We start from the raw sequence: 21,185 nt of genomic DNA, 5'->3' as shown, positions 1-21,185 counted from the left end.
TTTCCAGGGCTAGCTGTGCACTCTCCTGGGCCATTAAAGCCCTGTGGCAGCCCAGGGTCCAGGCACCTGACGGAATCAGACATTGCCGCCAGAAAGAAGACGTGACGCGGGACCTCCACATGCTAAAATATCACTCAGCCATTGGCACATGGAGGGTGGAGGCTGGGGTAAGGAGCTCACTACAAGGGAGCATTTGGGGTGGGGTGACGGACTGTTCTGCACCTTGTGTAATCAGGGCCCTGCATATCAAAACCACAATGAGGTACCATTTTATATCTACCAGACATACAAAAATTAAAGTCTGATAATCAGAAGTGTTGGTGGGGATGAGGGGCAACCAGAACTCATGAAGCAGAAGCTTCAATTCACATGGCCACCTCAGAAAACAAGTCATTATCTAGCAAACGTGAAGCTGCACATACTCCAGGACCTAACGGAGCCAGACAAGAAATTCTTGCACACACATGTTCTCCTGGAGCCAAGTACAAGAACCTTCACAGCAAAGCCCAGAAACAACCCACACTCTAGGGAAAATGGAATACCTGGAATTCTCAGAACAGCAATAATGAATGAGTCACAGCTACAGGATCAATACGGATCAATTTCACTAGCACAACACTGAGCAAATAAAAGCAGTGGGATTCCACTTACATAAAAGTAAAAATTACGTGAAATGAAAACTATCTTTTATTTAGAGATAATACATATATGGGAAAACAATAAAGACAAGCAAGGAAACAAACACTAAATCCAAGATAATGGTTACCTTGGCGGGAGCGGGGGGCACAAAGAGCTTGTAAAGATATGGATGCTGTTCTATTTCTTACACTGGGGAGGAGGGGTGTATACAGATGTTAGTTTTATTGCCGTCTTTTATACCCTGCACATAGGTAATAATTATCTTTACTATGAATCCAATATTTAATTTTTTTTAATTTGAAAAAATTGTTTTTCTTCATTCAATACAATTCAACAAATGTCTATTGGGCACTGGATATCATGGAGCTGTTGGGAATGCAAAAGCAAAAGAGACATCATCTCTCAGAGGATTTTTTTGATAAACCAAACAGATTTGAAAGAAAAAAGAAAGGGCCTAAGGAAGGGTACAGTACCTTAATTTTGGCGCCCAGCATCTCAGCAGCATCCTTTTCCCGCCGCAGGTCCTCCATCTTTTTCTCCTTCTCCTTCAGCAGCCTCATCTTCTCCTCTGCAACCAAGCTGTGGTCCTCCACAATGGCCCGCTTCTCAATTTCCAGTTTTTCTTGCTGTTCCCTCCAGTAATCATCCTTATCATCCCCTTCCTCCTCACCCTCTTCCCCCTCCTCCTCCTCCTCTTCCCCACCCCCACCACTGCCACCACCTTCCCTCCGCTTCTCTCGCCTCTTCCTCCTGCCAATGGACCGTTTTTCCAGCTGGGCCTTGAGCCGAGCAATCTCTTCCTGGAATTCTCGAAGGAGGGCATCTTTAGGGTCCTCGTTGACCCTTGGCTTGTTCTTAATGTTTTTGGCACGGTTGGCATATCTCAGAGTGGTCAGAGTCTCTTCTACATTGTAAGAGGCAGGCCCCACATTGGCTACCATCACAGTTTTAGCATTGCCACCGAGAGAATCTTGGAGAAGCCTGGTAAGCTTTGAGTCCCGATATGGAATGTGAGTGCTTTTGCCGTCCACCAGGGCAGAGATGACATTACCCAAGGCCGAAAGGGACAGGTTGATCTTGGTTGCTTCCTTCAATCTTTCCCCCTGCGCACCAGTCTTGGCTTGCCGTTCACTGCCAGCAAGATCTACAAGGTTCAATTTCCCTACACGGATATGGTTTTCTCCATCGAGGCCCACCTCACTGCACTCGATGGTGATAACAAAAATTGCATGAGAACGCGAACTGTGCTCGTTCATGTTGGTAGCACCGACAGAACGGTTCTGGTTCCCCACATTCATCACGTGCTCTATTTCCTTCACACTCTTGGTGACAAAGGAAGACAGGTCTTTCACATACACTCCGGTGTCGGGCCTCTCTTTGAGCTCCAGCCTTTTGGTCTGATCCTTTGAGAGCAGATCTCGGATCTCCTCCTGGTAGATCTCTAAGTAAGAAGCCCTGACCAGGTACTGCTGATTCTGGGATCGAGAGATATGGGTGAAGATGTGATCAAATGAGTTAGGGATGACCCCTCTTTTTTCAGGGTCACCACGGACTCCTTCCATCGTGTAGGTTTTCCCAGTCCCAGTTTGTCCATAGGCAAAAATCGTCCCATTGAAGCCCTGCAGGACGGAGTCCACGAGCGGTCGGAAGGTCTCATCGTAGAGTTCAAACTGCTTGGCATTCCAGTCGTAGACAGCATCAAAGGTGAAGGTCTTGGGCATTTCGTGGGCCACTCCTTTGGGGTTCTTGACAGACACCTGCCCCAGCTTCACATCCACATCCACCACCTTGTCATACGAAGCAGCCTTTTCCTTGCCATTCATGGGCCGACAGCGAACCACCACCCTGACTGACTCTGAGCTTTTTAACTTTGACATGATGAACTCTGACTGCGTCAACCTTGAGGGCTCTGAATCCAAAATGCCTCAGGATGCTAAGGTCCTAGAAAGAAAGCAAAAGTAAGTAAGGACAGTACAGTTGTCACTGGAGGCTGCTCAACAGCAGCTGACACACCCAAGTCGCTTTCATCTTGCTAACCTTCTGATGGCTACATTAATCACTTTACTATCCTGTGCATTTCTTCATGGGGTTTTAACCAGCTTCAGAGAAAAAATTAACACTCCTGTCCGCCAAGAGTGTTAACTAGTCTGTCCTCCCTTCAACCAGTATTTTATCTTAAACTGTAGGCTGAAGCAGCTGGAAACCTTTTAAAAGCCTGGATAATCTTATATCCCGTTGAACCACTACGACCTCTGCATAGAGCAACTTGGAACTATCTATTAAAATTTAAGATGCACATACCTTTTGACCTAGTAGTCGTATTCTTAAGAATTTATCCTACAGATGCATGGTCTTGTATGAAGACACATGGACAAGGATATTTGTTGTGGTATTATTTGTGGTAGCAACAGACTGTGGACTGAGAGGGGACTGATTAAACAAATAAAGCATATTTAATATATAGTGAAATCCTATGCAGTTATTTAAAAGAATGTGTTAATCTAAATGCAATCCTATACCAAGATACGTCGTTAAGTGAAAAACGTAGGTGAGGAACAGTGTGTATAGTTTAGTGACCCAGTGTATAGGAAGGGAGATGTGTGCACGTTACACATACAATTTTATTAGAAGTATACATTTAAAAACGGTAACAGAGGCAGCCTCGGCAGGGGAACTATGGGCATAGGAGTCTCGGAGGTCTAGACAGGAAAAAAAACTTCCCCTGTATATTCACTTGTTTGTACTGTTTGAATTTCCTATCTTGTGCTGACAATATTTTTCAATTCTAAAATCATCAATAAAAACTGGCTTGTGCCAATGTGTTCAAATAAATGAGGCTGTGGCATAATGTATTACATAGAAAGCACCTATCCAATCAGTACATTTTACAGAATTTGAATGCAAATAAGAAATCAAGTGTTAAGAAATTTTAGGGGCCAGCCCCGTGGCTGAGTGGTTAAGTTCACGCGCTCTGCTTTAGTGGCCCAGGGTTTCACCAGTTCGAATCCTGGGCGCCGACACGGCACCGCTCATCAAGCCACGCTGAGGCAGCGTCCCACATGCCACAGCTAGAAGGACCCACAACTAGAATACACAACTATATACTGGTGGGCTTTGGGGAGAAGAAGGGAAAAAGAAAAAAGAAGATTGGCAACAGACATTAGCTCAGGTGCTAATCATTAAAAAATAAATAAATAAATTTTAAAGTGAAGACAAAAAAGAGAACTTCATTTGGTGCCAGAAAACTCAACGAGCAGAAGAAACCATGATTAAATGAGTCCTTTGGGGAGGGGTAGGGAGCAAGCAATCAGAGTAAAGAGGTACACATGAGGATCTCAAACTCCTGAAAACCTCTGTGCAGGGTTTTTTTAAAAATAGGCAATTTGGGTTCCAGCCCCATGGCCTAGTGGTTAAGTTCCACATGCTCCACTTCAGCGGACCAGGTTCAGTTCCCAGGTGCAGATGTACACCACTCATCAGCAGCCATGCTGTGGCAGGCGGCAACCCACATACAAAACAGAGGAAGGTTGGCACAGATGTTAACTCAGAGCAAATCTTCCTCAAGCAAAAAGAGGAAGACTGGCAACAGGTGTTAGCTCAGGGTGAATCTTCCTCAGCGAGAAAAAAAAAAAAAAAAGGTAATTCACATGGTTGTTGGTTCAAAAGGCCCTTCGGTGACAGGTCCCTCTCCCTCAACTGTTGTCCAGCCACCCAGTTCCCTGCCCACAAGGCAAGTGTTATTAGACATTTAATCTTCTTGAGCTAGATTATGCTTAACAAGCAAATATGTATTAATACATACTTATCCCCTCCCTTTTTACACAGCGTAGTATGTCATACAGTAATACACAGTGTCCTGCATCTTGATTTTTCTCACTAAACAACATATCTTGGAGTTTGTTCCCTCAGTACATGTAGAGCTGCCCTATTCTTTACGGCAGTAGGAAAATATCTCACTCTACGGAAGCATCCTAGTTTATTTAACCACCACCCTAGCACCTAAACTGTTTCTGATCTTTTACTGTGAAAAATCTAGGACTACGTCCTTTCATGTGTGGGAAAGTAGATATGTAAGGATAAATTCCTAGGACTAGAATTGCTGGATCACAGGATCTATGCATTTATCATTTTAATAGATACTTAAGACAGTGATAATAATATTCTTTTCAGTTGTGAGAATGACCTATTCTCTGTCAACAAAAGGGTGGGAGAACATGAAGCACTGATGGGCCCCTCTCGGCATGCATGCTGCAGGTTAATAAACAGAGTCAGCATTGCCCCCACTGACATCTCACAAACTGCTCTTCTGCTAAGCACACGGGAACACAAAAAGTTCCTTTTCATACTTCTTCTAGCTGTTCACACCATAAAATAATGTCTAGAATAAAGAACCAGAAGACCTCTCACCCTCTCTGAACCCGTTATCTCTAAAATCTGTAAAATAGGGTAATTCTCCTTCCTTATGGATGATTGTGAGACTGAGACACTTACAAAGGTGGAAGTCCTTTGTGAACCAATATAAAGCTGGATTAAAATTAATTAACACAGATTCATCCCAAACCCTTGTCAAGAAGCCATTCCAGAGAACACTAGCGAGCTCTAATTTTATGCATTAAACATCACTAGACACATTTTCTATTGTTGTTTGTAGTCATCACCCTGAAAAAAAAAATCTGATTCAACTGAGATCCAAAGACCTAAGCAACGTTCAATTAGAAGCAGCCCTCAAGCCATTACAGACAACCATAAACAGCAGCCCCTCACTCAGCACCCTCTAGATGCTCTTACAATTTTGCCAGACGAGAGGAAAGAACCAGATGTTGGAATGGCCAGTCTCCTTTCCTCTTCCAGGGGAATAGCCCTCAAGCTACAGCTGTGGCCTATCCCTTGCCTGTTTCTCCCTCCATTTCAACAGAGGCCTGAAAAGCTGTCTAGGGGCCAAGCTCAAACCAGCCCCCCGAGCTTCCTCTGCGGAGGCCTCTGCTGCAGCACACGGGACGGTTAGACAAGATCCTAGACTTTAAGGCGTAAGAAACCTAAGGGGGTGGGTGGGAATGTGTCCACGCAGAGGACCGATTCTTCTGCATTACATTCCCCTGAAGAGGCAGAGCTGCCGAGCTTTCACCTATTAAACAATGTGGCCCCAGCCTGTTCAAAAAAGAGGAAAAAAAGCCTTCAGCAGGCCGACCTGGATGTTCAGCTGCTTCTGTTACAGCCCCGTATATTTTTTGAGCTCTCCAAAATGAGAAAAACAAAGGAATGATAATGACCTGCAATAATCTTAAATATCTTTTAAAAAGAAGGAATTCCCAAAGCCTGAGTCCCCTTAATTAAATCTGGACTCAGAACATAGAACACCATTTCTTTTCTGAACTCACCGAACTCAACTGAACTAGTCATGTATCATTGACATACTATTTCAGGAAGATGGACTAATTTAATTTCCTGCCACCAGGGCTTAAAATCTTGCTCTGGGTACTCCTCAAAGGAGAGGGTTTTCTTGGAAGGATGCCCTGATACTCTTTCTTACTTTATTACCCTCCTTATTCTTCCTCTAGCTGGTCTAATTACAGTGACAAATCTTTAAAGGAACTCACGGCACCGCCAGGAGGAAGCACAGGCCAGCAGCTCATCGCCTGCATCCTGAATACTTTTTCTGCTAGAACTTGTCATTCCCAGGTTAACAACCCCTGTTTGAACGGGTACTACCTGTAAAAGTGAGGTTTTCCCCAACTGCATCTCTTTTGTCTGCTGAGGAAATCAGGTGCACATTTCTCCTGGCAGCCACTCTCTTCCAGACTGTTCTCCAACTCTTTCATGTTTGGATTCAACCCTCATCTTTGCTAGTTGTCACGGAGCCTTAGCTCAGATTCTAGAACTAGGTGGGGGTTGGATTCTCAGTAACTATTGGCTTTCTACAGAGATTCTAGGACAGAGGTCACAAACTGGTCACATTCTACCTAAAGCATTTTATTGGGCCCACCTGTTGTTAAAAAAAAACCCTCAACAATTCCATTTGTATACATGTGTATGTCCTGGTGAAAATCCTTTGCATGTGTGCACAAGGAAATACGGACAAGGATGCTTCCTGCAGCACTGTTAAAATAGCTGAAAAACTAGAAACAACCTAAATACCCATTTATAGGAGACTGAAAGATAAAATATGGTATACAGTCAAGCACCACGTAATGACGTTTCGGTCAACAACGGCCCACATATACGACAGTGGTCCCACAAGGTTAGTACCATATGGCCTAGGTGTGTCGTAGGCTACACCATCCAGGTTTGTGTAAGTGCACTCTGTGATGTTTGCACAATGATGAAATCACCTAAGGATGCATTTCTCAGAACACATTCCCGTGGTTAAGCGACACGTGACTGTATTCATATTATAGACAGTATACTATTCACTAGTTAAAAGGAATAAATTAGAGCAGGGGTCGGCAAACTACAGCCACAGGCCAAATCTGGCCCACGGTCTGTTTCTGTAAATAAACTTTCACCGGAACACAGCCATGCCCTTCCGTTTATGTACTATCTACGGCCGCATTAGCTATTAAACAGCAGAGTTGAGGAGCTGCAGCAGAGACAGTGTGGCCCACAAAACCCAAAATATTTATTACCCAAGAAAAAGTTTGCCAACTCTAAAGTTATATATATTTACATGGATAAATAAACAGATTGAGTGAAAAAGCAAGCAGCCGAGTGATAATTATGATTAAAAACTTATAAAACAGGGACCAGCCCGGTGGTGCAGTGGTTAAGTTTGCACGTTCTGCTTCTCAGCGGCCCAGGATTTGCCAGTTCGGATCCCAGGTGTGGACATGGCACCACTTGGCAAAAGCCATGCTGTGATAGGCGTCCCACATATAAAGTAGAGGAAGATGGGCAAGGATGTTAGCTCAGGGCCAGTCTTCCTCAGCAAAAAGAGGAGGACTGGCAGTAGTTAGCTCAGGGCTAATCTTCCTAAGAAAAAAAAAATAATAAATAAGTAAAAACATAAAACAATATGGTGCTCATAGATTTGCATTTATATATATATAAGTATAGTCATGCACCATTTAACAATGGGGATATGTTCTGAAAAATGTGTCATTAGGCTATTTTGTTGTGCGAACATTATAGAGAGGACTTATACTATAGCCTACTATACACCTAGGCTGTACGGCAGTAATCTTATGGGGCCACCGCTGTATATGCAGTCCATCATTGACCAAAATATTATTAAGCGGCACATGTTGTATTTCTCCTACAATCTCTCAGCCCAATTTCCTATTAGCGGTGCCTGACTGTACAAAATAATGAAATAGAAGGATATACAACAATTTATGATAGTGGCTGTCCAAATTGGGCAGGGTGAAGTATAAAGGATGGGACTAGAAACAGGAAGTCTGTTTCAATTTTATCTGTAATATTTTACCATTTCTCTTAAAAAAAAAAAAAGAAACCAGGGGAATGAGGCTTGAAGCAAATAAGAGAAAATGTTAATGACCGTCAATTCTAGCTGTTTCCTATATTATTCCCTGAATGTTTAAAACTTATGGAAAAAAAACAAACCCAAGGCTGGCCCAATGGCGCAGCAGTTAAGTTTGACTGCTCCGCTTCGGCAGCCCGGGGTTCACAGGTTCAGATCCTGGGCACAGACCTACACACTGCTTATCGAGCCATGCTGTGGCAGGCATCCCACATATAAAAAAATAGAGGAAGATGGGCACAGATGTTAGCTCAGGGCTAATCTTCCTCAAAAAAAAAGACTTTCATATTAAAATAAAGTATTAGCTTTTTTTTAAAAAAAAAACATCAATTTCACATTTTAAAAAAACAGATTTGGGGCCAGCTCTGTGGCGTAGTGGCTAAGTCTGGCATGCTCCGCTTCAGTGGCCTGGGTTCACGGGTTCAGATCCCAGGCACAGACCTACACCACTGTCAAGTCACTCTGTAGTGGTGACCCACCTACAACACAGAGGGAAATTGGCACAGATGTTAGCTCAGGGCGAATCTTCCTCACCAAAAAAACCCCACAAAAACACAGATTTTCTGCTTCTCTGGAAGAATGGGAATATCTGACAGTTCCTGGCCCATGCCCAAAGTGGCAGCAACGGGAGCCAAGCAACAGCTGCTCTGGTGGACCCAGCCTCTCCAATCCTCTCCAACCTTTACTCTCTACTATCTTACACCCAGCATGCTTTGCTCATTTATACTTCCCTCCTGGTTCCTGCTGGCATCTCTATGACCAAATTCGTGTATACATGATCTGATGAAGAAAGGCCTGCCATGCTAGTCCATCGTTTTTTTTTTTGATGAGGAAAATTGTCCCTGAGCTAACATCTGTGCCAATATTCCTCTATTTTGTATGTGAGATGCTGCCACAGCATGGCTTGATGAGCAGTGTGCAGGTCTGTGCCCGGGATCTGAACCTGCAAACTCCAGGTCGCCAAAGCGGAGTGCACAAACTTAACCACTATGCTACCGGGCCAGCCCCTAGTCCATCTCTGTAAATGACATTTACCAAGGCTCTGTAATGATATGGAAAGTGCTTATCACAAATGAAAAAGCATTTTAAAAAACTGAATGCATGCAACCACAATTATATAAAAATAAGACACACATCAAACTATCAATAGTGGTCCACTTTGGGTGATGGGACCACAGGTGATTTCCCCTGCTCTTCAACATATCTGTGTTTTCCAAATTTTCTTTCATGAGTATGTGGTATCTTCAAATGGGAAAAAATAAAGGTCTGGCAATTCACCAGAAATAGCCCTTCAAGAGGAGCAATCTGCGGGCACAGAGTGCACACTAACGCATGTTGAATCAACGCATTCCAACGTAACGTCCTCTACAATCAGACCAGGCGAGCAACTGCCAACTGCATGGCCCAGAGTTCAAGGACTCAGAGCGTCTGAAAGGCAGCCCGAGCCACAGATCACATGGGCCATCAGAAAAACACTGCAACACTTAAGCAAGAAGATCAAAGCGACTCCCTATTAACCAGCCCAAACCAACTCTCTGTGCAGGTTTCCCGCAGGGGAAGCGCTGTTTCTACTCTATCTACCTCATCGTCATCGACACTACTCTCTATCACAGCCATTGCTAACTGTTTTGAAGTACCAGGACTCCTCGTTTGCAAGCCCTGAACCACACCAAGAGAGCAACGTCCAATTCTAGGTCTCTGGTGCCCAGGAGGGCCAGTTATCACAACGGGAGATGTGCCATCTTCAAAACAAGAGTATTCATTCCCAGTTGAAAAATAACATCACTGCCCTGCAGAACTTTCAACAGGACATGGAATTTGTGTTGAGGGAACAGTTCTGTATTTGCTTACATGTATGTAAAAACAGATGGAGGGAAATGCAGGAGCCAGATAGCAACACTGGGTACCCGCAGGGAAAAGAGCTGGGTGGCTGAGGGCCAAGAGGAGAAGGGAGACTTTTCATTGCATACCCTTTTATATTGCTTAAGTTTTGAATCATGTGACCACAACACCTAGTCAGAAAAATAAAATTAGGGGAAAAAAGAGATGGAAAAACTTTGTGAAACTAAGTAAACTAATATCCAGGTGTCAAAACTCATTTTCCTCTTTTCATCTACCCGTTTTTACTGGCCACTGTAAATAGAAGCTAATTAAAATGTTTCAACTGATGAACAAAGGGCCCTAGGAGCAAAATTACTTGTCTCAACTTTATGGTGATGCTTCATAAAAGAGCTTCTGTGAGGTCTACAGCAGTGGAATCTCTAACTTCCTAATGTCAATGTAGCACGTCACGTAGCCTTGGCCCTAAAAGGCATTCAGAGCAAAGATGTCAAAATAACAGACTAATGAAATATATTCTGTTGTTATTACAGGCACTGTTCATAAACATAAGGTCATCTTTTTTTGTAAGCCAAACAGTTGTGTGAACTGTCCTTTCAAACTGTCCCTATAGTACATGCAAGAGCCACAGCATCTCAAACGAGCACAAATTATTTGGGATCAGTCAAGCAATCAATACACACTGAAATGTAATAGTCGAAACGTAATACTCCCTTGAAACAGCAACTCCATGCCTTGGAATTATTTTAAGGCCATCACTGAATAACTAAATACAGGGCTGGCCAGCGGCATAGTAACTAAGTTCACACGCTCTGCTTCAGCGGCCCGGCTTCACAGGTTCGGTCCCAGGCGCAGACCTACACACTGCTCATCAGCCATGCTGTGGCAGCATCCCATATACAAAGTGGAGGAAGACTGGCACAGATGTTAGCTCAGGGACAATCTTCCTCACAAAAAAAATTAAAAAATAACTGAATACATGTGCAGGATACGTGTTCATGTGTATGTTTATCACAGCACCATCTCTAGTCACTTAAATACTCATCAGTAAGGGATCAATCAGATTATGACACATCTCTAGAATGGGAAATTATGCAGTCATTTAGAATGGCAATAAACCTCCAGGTATTTACATGTGGGAAGTTGTTCAAGATACTCTGAGTGAAAAAAAGCAGCCTACCAAGCAGAAGAGTTACTATGATGCGATTTCTGTTTCCACGTGTACATGCACATGTGCAGAGAAAGATGTCAGGGAGCGAGTGTAAAGTCACGATCAAAAGCCTGAGTGAGCGTTAGTGTTCAAGGTCAGGGTTTGAATTTCTACTCTGCCACTTAGCTATAAAATCTTGAGAAAGTTACATAAGTCATAGTTTCTTCTATAAAATGGGGTTAATAACAACTCCTACCTTAAAGAACTGATCTAGGGATTAAACAAGCTAATAAATGTTACATCTTGGCTTAGTGCAAGACGTGCCATAAACAGTCAGGAAGTGCAGCAATACTGATCTCTGGGGGCGAGCTTGCAAGTGATTTTTTTTCGCTTTCTTTGGCCTTCTGACAGGTGCATACAGTTTGTTTCTTATAATCAAGTCGGGGGATGGCAATAAAGCTATTTTTGCTTTGGGGGAAAAAAGTCTAGCACTTGATTTCAGCTTAAGCGTCTTACAAAGACAGGCTACTTATCTGAAAAGAAAGCTGGAAAGGTCACAGACAAGAAACATGAACAAATAAATGCCTGCCCTGAATTCAAACTGGCGCCATGCACTCCCTGTCATTTGATGACCCAAACAGGCAGACAAAGGAAGCATTTATCTAAGGGGAAAAAAGAGGGAAAGAAATCCTTTTTTGTATCCAATTGTGAAACATTCATAAAATACAGTCATAAAAAATATACTCAAGTTCGAGCCAGCTCTGACAGTCTGGTGGTTAAAGTTCAGCGTGCTCCACTTCAGCAGCCTGCGTTTGCCTCCTGGTTGCAGAACCACACCATTCATCTGTGAGTAGCCGTGCTGTGGCAGTGGCTCACGTAGAAGAACTAGAAGGACTCACAAGTAGAATATACAACCTTGCATTGGGGCTTTGGGGAGAAAAAAAGGAAGATTGGGAACAGATGTTAGCTCAGGGCAAATCTCTCCCTGCAAGAAAAACACAAAACATACATACATATACACATATATATGTGTGTGTGTATGTATATATATATACACACACACAACCAAATACAACATGTATTTGTATATGTATATATGTATGTGTATATATCTATGTGTGTGTGTGTATATATAACGAAATACAACATCCAGCCCTGACTGGGGCTCTTTTTTGGATCTTGATTCAAACAAACCAACTGTTAAAAAACATATAAGACAATCAAGGACATTTGAACACTGAATATTAAATGATGATAAGGAATTACTGTTAACTTTTTAGGTGTGAAAATGGTATTTTTTAAAGAAGGTTCTTACTTTTAGAGGTACACACAAGAGTATTTTCAGATAAAATTATATGCTGCCTGGGATCAAAATAACCAGGGATGAGGTGGAATGGATGGGAGCTTATAGGGGAAACAGAACTGCCATGTGCTGATAACTGCTGGAGCTGGGTAACGGGTTCATGGTTCATTATACTACTCTTTTTTTTTCCCAAAGATTTTATTTTTCCTTTCTCTCCCCAAAGCCCCTTGGTACATAGTTGTGCATTTTCAGTTGTGGGTCCCTCTAGTGTGGCATGTGGGATGCCGCATCAGCATGGCCTGGTGAGCAGTGCCATGTCCGCGCCCAAGACTTGAACAGGCAAAACCCTGGACCACCAAAGTGGGGCTCACGAACTTAACCACTTGGCCACAGGGCTGGCCCCCCCCCCTTTTTTTTTTCTTGAGGAAGATTAGCCCTGAGCTAATTGCTGGCAATCCTCCCCTTTTTGCTGAGGAAGGCTGGCCCTGAGCTAACATCCGTGTCCATCGTCCTCTACTTTTTTATATGTGGGACACCTACCAGAGCATGGTGTGACAAGTGGTGCCATGATCCGAACCGGCGAACCCCGGGCCACCAAAGTGGAACATGCGAACTTAACCAGGGCGCCACTGGGCCGGCCCCTCATTGTACTATTCTATTTGTATGTATACTTGAGATTTTCCAAATTGAAAAAAAAATTGCCCTCTGACCAATGGCTTTTCTTTCTTTCCTCGTTTTTTTAACTTTTAAGAACTTTTTAATTGTAGTAAAACACATGCACACACACACACACAAAATGTATCCTCAACCATTTTTAAGTGTGCAGTTCAGCAGTGTTAACTATATCTGCACTGTTGTGTAAGAAATCTTTAGAACTTTTTCATCTTGCCAAACCGAAACTCCATACCTATGGAACAACAGCTCCCCAGTTCCCCTCTCCCCGGCCCCCGGAGACTGCCATTCGACCTCAAGCTTCATCCACTTTGTAGCATGTGACAAGATCTTCTTTTTAAGGGCCAAATAACATCCCATTGTATGTATGAACCACATTTTCTTTATCCAATGATCTGTCCATGGACATCTGGGTGGCTTCCACCTCTTGGCTATTGTGAGAATGCTGTAGTGAACACGGGTGTGCTCAATGACTTTTCATTTTAATCAGACTGTCACTCAGCTGGGTAGAGAACCACAGCAAAATTTCAATTTAAAAGGGGGAGGCGGCCTGGAATAATGAAAAAGCGATTCAGACACATCTAGGATTGAAACCTCATCCTACCATTGCCAGCTCTGAGACTCCAGGCAAATTCCTTCACTTCTCTATTTCCTCATCTGTAAAATAGGAATACCACTAATACAAAGAATATCCCTAACAAGAGAGGAAGACAAGCATTACAGCGCCTGGCCTACAGTCGGTGCTTCTGCCCTGACCCAACTTACACGAGAAAAGCCCCGAGACTTGCAGAGGGAAGCACCATGGCGCACTGAGTTAATAAGTGGCAAAGCAAGCAGAAATCGGGTCTACCTGGCTCCCAAGTTATGGCCTTTTCTCCATACCAGCAAGTCCTAAACGTCAGTTACCATTATCTCTTCACAATTTTTGCCATATCCATGTACCACCTGTACTATTATTTACTTAAGGTTTTTCTTTAAACCCACTTTCTTTTAACACATTTATTTTCAAAAGAAACTTTATATCACTACTATGAATGGAAAATTAGTATCATTTGTTGTAAATAGAAGGTAACTGAAAATACATATGAGGACACACAACAATGTTACTGAATTCTAGCTAGATACTGTAGCTCATCTAAGGCCTGAGGCCTGATCTCTCTTGGTTAGAAGCAAACTTAGCAAGAAACAGCTAAGAAATAGACTGGAACCAAACAAACATTCTCTTTGACAGTCAGAAAGACCAGAAGAGTTTAAAAGGGAGTAACTCTCACTATGTCATTCAACAGAATTTAGGATCTTGTCTTGGAGTCTTACCTAAAATCGTGTCCTGTTCCACCTAGATTAGCTCTGCAGAATCTAACTCTAGCCAGACCCCTAAAAGTAGAACCCCACTTTACCAAGATTCCCAGTGACGCCTGTGTGGACGTTAATGTTGGAGAAGTTCTGCCTACACCTGCTACCCTTACAGTAAACAGTTCCCAAAGTTGATTAAACAGAATTTCTGATAAATCATAGGATTTATTTCAGTAATATGATAAGTTAAATACTTTTCAAAAATCCCTCTCCAAAAGTCCACCAGAACTGTCATGATTCACCGTCCAATTCCGTAATGATATGCTTGCTCTCACAGTTCACAAAACTGATAATGGACATACGGCATTTCTGGTTAATGCCACCAACCAACAGACTGTCTAGAGAATGAAGGGTTCAAATGCTAAAGGCCCACACTCTGGGTCCTACTCATAGGGAATTCTGTATCAGAAAGAAAAACAGATTAAGGAGAAGCAGCAAAGACTTAGAAAAACTATTAAAAGATACTTTATGGTATGTGAATTATATCTCAATAAAGCTTTTTTTTAAAAGATACTTTTAGAGGCTCCTAATCAAACTTTAAGAAGGAAAATACACCATTCTCCTTTAGAACTGTTTAAAGTTCTAACTTTTCCCAAACCATTTATTTCCAAGTGTTCTCTTATGAGGCTGAGGGAGGAGCAAAGATGTTTACTACAGCATTATATATGATTATAAAAAGCTGGAAACAACTTAAATGCCCAATGCTAGGGAAAGTTTACTAGTTCATAATTATTAAACATGGAAAAATAGTTACGAAATGTTAAGTGAACACTTCCAAATGCAAAATGGGAGACACACTTCGAGTATATCTACCTAAAAATATAGCTGGCTTTTTCTGGACCGGTAAGCTGAAAGTGAGTTAGGCTAACATTTTCACAGGTAATCCCTCCCCACTAGATTGTAATAACGTCTGCCTTTTCAACTTTGATTAGACAATGCCTTGTTAAAAACATTATTTAAGGAGGCTGCCTTTATAATGAAAAGTTTTTAACAATTAAAGGATCTAGTTTAAAGAAATCACTAGAAATGCAGACAAAGGTTTACACAAAGATAATCCTCAAGATGTTATCTGTAGCATTATTATAAGCATTTAAACATTGAAACTAGCCTCAACAACAACAATAGGGGAAATAGGTAAGAACTGCACATTCACAAGATAAAATATATTCAGGAAAATATTTGTCTTTGGACAGTAAGATGTTAACAGGGGTTATTTCTAGGTGGTCGCACTTAAGGTGAATCTTATTTTATCTTTTCAGGATTTTCCTCAAAGGAAATTCATTATTTTTATAATCACGAAAAAAATTCTATTAAAAAAATGCTGGCAATTGAAATGAGGAAGGAAAAAACACTATATATCTCTGAGGCTAGAATCTGACTCGTTATTGCAGATCTTGCAAAACCAGTAACTATTTCCACCAAGAACTATCTTCTTGTGGTTATCTTAAGTAACTTAAGCTGATATTTTATCTTACCTGGATGGAATTTTTTATGATTTACTAGATTTCTTTTTTTGCTTAGGTTATTGAAATGTGTTCTAAAGTAATGATGACTGCAGCCCACTAAGCCGTCGGAGGCAGTGCTAGGAGCTTTTAGCTTCTGTTTAGTTTCTGTCACACATGAAAGCCCAAAAGCAAGCCCTTCCAGAAACCACTGCTGAAGGTGATGTGAAGGACCCCAGAGTGGGTATCAGCACATCAAGTCTCAACTCCCAATAATCTACTACTATCTGTATTTCACTAGGACCCGTTTCCGTTTATACACTATGTTCAAATATGAAAAATGCAAGTGCTGCAAATATCTTGCCAAAAACTTTAGAAATAAAACCACACCCACCACAATGATGACTGGTGCTCTCTAATGCAAACTAGGATTTAAATAAATCAGCATCCTAAAGATAGATCTGCCTGCGTGTGAAGAGCTCAATGTCTGCAATCAGTGTGACAAAGTGAGGAGACGCAATGTGTCACCATGATTAACTGAACCTTAAACATGAACATCCCAAGCTGCAGTGCAGATGTGTGATGCTGATAAGATGAGCTGATTGTAATGATCTCAGACTGCCAAGAAATAGGTTCTAAAAACCCCAGTCCAGAAGGTCTTGGAGAAAGCCCAGCATCAAGTCACCAAGGAAGAAGAAAATATCACCCAACGCACAGCTCAGTCCTTCAGGCAGGGCAGGAAGAGCCTCAAAGACTGCTCCATGTCCTTATTTTGCATATATAGTGACTGAGGGCCAGAGTGGTTGAGTTACTTCCCGCAAGTGACACAGCAAGTGGCAGAATTGCTCTAAGAATTCATGCCCCTACCCAGATCCACTGCTTTTTCACACCAGAACTTCCTGTGATGGTATAGGCCTTGCCCAAGAAATCTTTCTGGGGAGAAAAGGAGATGCCGAAAGGAAAATAATGACCCCACGGGGCAGAGAGGGAGAACTGAGGCACTCGCTACAAAATTGAATCATGTGCAGTTAATCAGCGGGCAGGAGAGGCCTTCAGCCACCCTCTTCTCACGGGTGTAGACACTATCACCAGAATCAGGAAACAGTTTAGGGCTGAATGACTCAGAATACAGCTCACAGTCCCTACCTGTTTCAGCTGGTTCAGCCCCCAAAGGACTGCAAAGAACTGTGAGAGGCTGCCTATCTTACGAATTGGCTATCTGCCTGTTGCCTATCAGTCAAGTAACTGACACCCATAGTTCCGTTAAAATAGCTCAAGGGTTTTCCCCTGGTTCCTTCAAACATTCTTTGAAGTCACATTTTTCATCAGCACTTAAAATTAGTTATCCAGGTACAGAAGAGAAAGGCCTTTGACAAGACATCAGGGAGGTACTGCCCACCTGAAAAACAGATGAACAAGCGAGTGGTAGAAAGAGCAATGGACTGGGACTCAGCATATCTGGGGGAGTGATTTGACTTTTCTGTGCCTCTACTTTCCTCCTCTGGAAAGTGGGATTCGTAACAGTACCCATGTTACAGGGTTGCTGCAAGGAATAAATGAGACAACGTGTAAAATGCTTAGAACAGTGCTTGGCTCAATAAATGTCAGTTATTCCCATTACTTTCTGGCAAGTCCTAGTTCTGCTACTTATTACCAAATGAGTGCATCCCAAGCTTTCATGAACACAGGAAACACGAGGGGGTCTTGGTAAAACGCAGACTGTTTTATTAGATCCAGGGTTAGATTCTGCATTTCCAGCAAGCTCCCAGGTGATGTGGATGCCTCCGTCAAGCGGAACACACTTTGAGCAGCAAGGATCTACCTAACCCAGCATGAAGCAAATGCTTCACATTATTGACAAAAACGAACGACCTCTCAGCAACTCGTGCTACATCTGGAAACTGGGGATAATACATATTCCACCCGATCTCAACTGACTGAACATTAGTAAATGAGAATGCCCAGGAAAGAGCATTCTAGACTGCAAACAAAGCTACACAAGTGGAGGTGGTAGGATTATCAGTTTTACTATTCATAATGCTGAATTTACAACGCTGTAAAGCCTAAATTTACAAGAGCAATTATTAGCATACACGAAAAGAAGGCTTGAATTCCCTCGCTCAGAAGAGATACTCCATTCAAGGATCCTTAAGGAATTCTGGCAGAAAACGACAGCTTTTCAAGGGACTCCCAAATCAAAAGCTCCAAAACTTTAGAAATGTCATTCGATGGCCAAGGAGAGAAGCACCTTGGCAGGCAGAGTGCGGCCATCTGAGGCACCCAGAGTGAGCTTCACGAGTGACTCCATTCTCTCTCCCAGGGCTGGCCAGCCTCCTTCCAGCCTTCATCAGCCAGGATCTCGAGTCAGGACACCAACGCCAAGAGCTCGAGACAGATGGGCACTGCCCTGGCAAGGCCCACAGCTACCACTCCACAAGCTGGCAAAGAGCCAGACTGCAAGGACAGCAGGGCTTACGGCTGTCCAAGGTGGAAGCGTCGATGAGACGCACCTGGCTGTCCTCCTTCAGCATAATCTGGGATCAGCCCCCCACAGACTATAAAGTATGACGTTTATACCTTGTGCCTCTCCTCCAAGGCGTTCAGAGGGAACCATAGCAAATGCTTCCTCGTAGGGCGCCTTACCAAAAAGTTCTCTCATCCTTCTAGAGGCAGATGGCACCACCAACATCTACTTAAGTGCTCAGGCCAAAAACCCAGGAGTCAGCCTGATTCATTTAGCCCTTCCCCTCAAGCACCATCCTGCTGACTCTGCCTCCAAAACACATCCCCACTCCATCCCCTTCCACCATCTCCACTGCCGCCACCCCTCACCCCCCGGAAGGCCACTATCACCTCTCACCCAGCCTCCTAACTACTCTCCTGGCTGCCATTCTTACATCTCTTGAAATTCATTAGCCACATGGAGGCCAAAGTGTTTTTCAGAAAAACAAAAAATAGATCATGTCACTCCCCTTCTTAAAGCCTCCAATGGCTTCCCACTGCTTGTAGAATAAAATCCTTACTCCTTACTCTAGCCCACAAGGCCCTATATGATCTGAGGCCTCGCCTCCACCCCCACGTCGGCCCACCTCTCCATTCTCCCTCTCCCTCCACCCCCAACTTGTGCTTGGCATAAAGGGACTTAGCAAACATTTACTGAGCTGGAAGTTGGGCTACCAAACCTGGCATCCTACAGTCAGCTTCCATTGTTCTTTGCAGCCCATTCTGGCACGGGATTGCAGGTTCCTGGGGCAACGCTGTAATAATACTGACATTCATGTAATACTGTGACAGCTACTGTTTCAAGTGTGCAATGACCTTGTGAGGTTGACAGACCTGGTATTATTGGTACATCCTTTAATGTATTCATTCACCAACCATAAATAGAATATCAAGTATAGCACAGGTGCTACATTTAGCCCAAATAACAACAGCTAACATTTACCAAACATGCCAGGCACTTAACACGTACTGGACTCAAATAAATCCTCACAACAGCCATCCATGGTGGATACTATTATTATCCCCATTTTACAGACAAGGAAACTGCAGCACAAAGGGGTGAAGTGAATAACTCAGTGGCACAAAGCCTGGAAGTAGCAGAGGCAAGATTTGACCCAGGCGGCCTGACTCCATGCTTTTAAACCACTAACATGCCATCGGAATTGCACAACAGCACTGTAAGGGCCTTCAGATATCCTGTAGCCTACTCTTCTCACTCTAAAGAGGAGGGGACTGAGGGTCAGGGAAGCCCCCTTTTAAACATTCCAGCTCTTTTCTGAGGTCCACACTTTGGCTGGTATCTATTTAAATGAAACTTTATATGAGATCTTGTTTCCTCACCACTGGAAGAAAAGCCTCTAGTCACAGCAGTTAGAAGTAACAAAAGAATACCCCTGTGGCTTTGTAACAGCTACTGTTGAGAAATCAGAGACATAAGGGTATAGGGGAGAAAACACAGGATTTACCTGGAAACACAGCCAGTTTCATCACTTACTACGAATAAGACTCTTAGGCAAGTCAGTCACTTTCCTGAGCCAGTCTTCTCATCTGTGAAATAGGGATAACATCACCACCTACCTGGCACAGTCCATGTGAAGACTGAATGAGATAATGTACCTGGAAAGTGCTTCTTAATCATATACTTGTAAATAACTATTACGTTTTAAGCACTTCTCAAAAGACAGAAAGATACCTTTTTTCTTCTAGAAGGGTCAACAAGGCCCAAGTAGAAAATAAGACCATAACCTCAGCCATCTACGAGCACTTGACTTAAGGGTTTCCCCCACCAGGGCTGCTTGCAGAAGTCCACACCACCTCCCTTGCTCTGAGGGGAACTGAGAAGTAAAACCAGGCACGGGGGGATATCAACAGCGGGAGGAACCCCCATATGAGCTGGCGCTCTACACACCTAAATCCCACCTGTCTCAGAGTCATCCCCTCCAGGAAGCCTTGCCCACACCCCCCTACATGCCTCATAAGAGCTTGCTGAGCACTCACTATGTGCCAAGCTCGTTGGATTCCTACAGCGGTTCATTAACCCATTTGAAAAAGAAGGCTCATAGATTAACTTGCCCAAGGCCACACAACTACTAAATAGAGGTGCAGAGTCTCAAACTCAGACACTCAGACATAAAACAAGACTCTTGGCCCCCATGCCGGATGCCCGAAGAATTCTCTCTGTCCCCACCTAGGGCACTTTCACCATACACGCTGCATCATCTTAACCACTCTGAGCAGCAAGTGTTAGGACCCCTCCTTGGACAAACAGGTCAACGAGGCCTGAGGGAGCAAGGGACTTGCCCAAGGTCACACAGTGAGCCAGGGGCAGCGGCGAGGTTCGGACCCCAGGCTTTCGCTCCCCTGCCTCCCTCCGGAGCTGGGTCCTTGACCACGGTCCCAGACCCCTCAGGTGGACCCCGATCCCTCGCGGCCGGGTCGGGGGACGGGCCGCATCTCCGCCCGGCGGAGGAGGGTCGAGGCAGTCCGGACAGCCCGAGGATGCCCGGGAGCCAGGGCAGAGGATGCTCCCGCTCGCGGCGCAGCGAAGCCAGGCGGCGGCGGCGGCGCGGGCCTCCGGAAAGATCCCAGGCGGCGGGAGGGATCGACCCTGCCCCGCGGGTGCCCGAGCTGCTCACCGACTCACCTGCGGCCCGAGCCGAAAGCGGGCGGCGGCGGCGGCGGCGGCGGGGGCGGCGGCGAACCCGGGGCTCAGCCATTCCCCGCTGCCCCGGATGGGGAGAGACGGCGGCCGCTCACTTCCTTAGCAACCCGGCTCGGCGACCCACTTCCTTAGCAACCGGTGTCAATTTC

The 21,185-nt window shown here is 44.0% G+C and overlaps 1 protein-coding gene across 7 annotated transcripts in view; it reads right to left on the bottom strand.

Moving 5' to 3' along the window:
* KIF3B (kinesin family member 3B) overlaps positions 1-21,185 on the bottom strand; it is a 36,171-nt gene extending 14,986 nt beyond the window's left edge. The window contains exons 1-4 of one of the 7 annotated variants that reach the window (XM_070248039.1): positions 21,019-21,135; positions 19,841-19,922; positions 11,847-12,029; positions 1,113-2,580 (exon numbers count right to left, since the gene is read on the bottom strand). In XM_070248039.1, the coding sequence (XP_070104140.1) occupies positions 1,113-2,516 (1,404 nt within the window). In that variant the 5' untranslated portion in view covers positions 2,517-2,580; positions 11,847-12,029; positions 19,841-19,922; positions 21,019-21,135. Of the gene's footprint in view, positions 1-1,112; positions 2,581-6,348; positions 6,520-11,846; positions 12,030-17,271; positions 17,416-19,840; positions 19,923-21,018 lie in introns of those variants that run through there. The other 6 variants (XM_023626314.2, XM_070248038.1, XR_002802857.2 and 3 more) reach the window with 6 other exon arrangements.

Source organism: Equus caballus, chromosome 22 (genome assembly GCF_041296265.1).
Source record: "Equus caballus isolate H_3958 breed thoroughbred chromosome 22, TB-T2T, whole genome shotgun sequence".
Lineage (NCBI taxonomy): Eukaryota > Metazoa > Chordata > Mammalia > Perissodactyla > Equidae > Equus > Equus caballus.
This window is presented reverse-complemented; position numbering and strand designations above follow the sequence as displayed.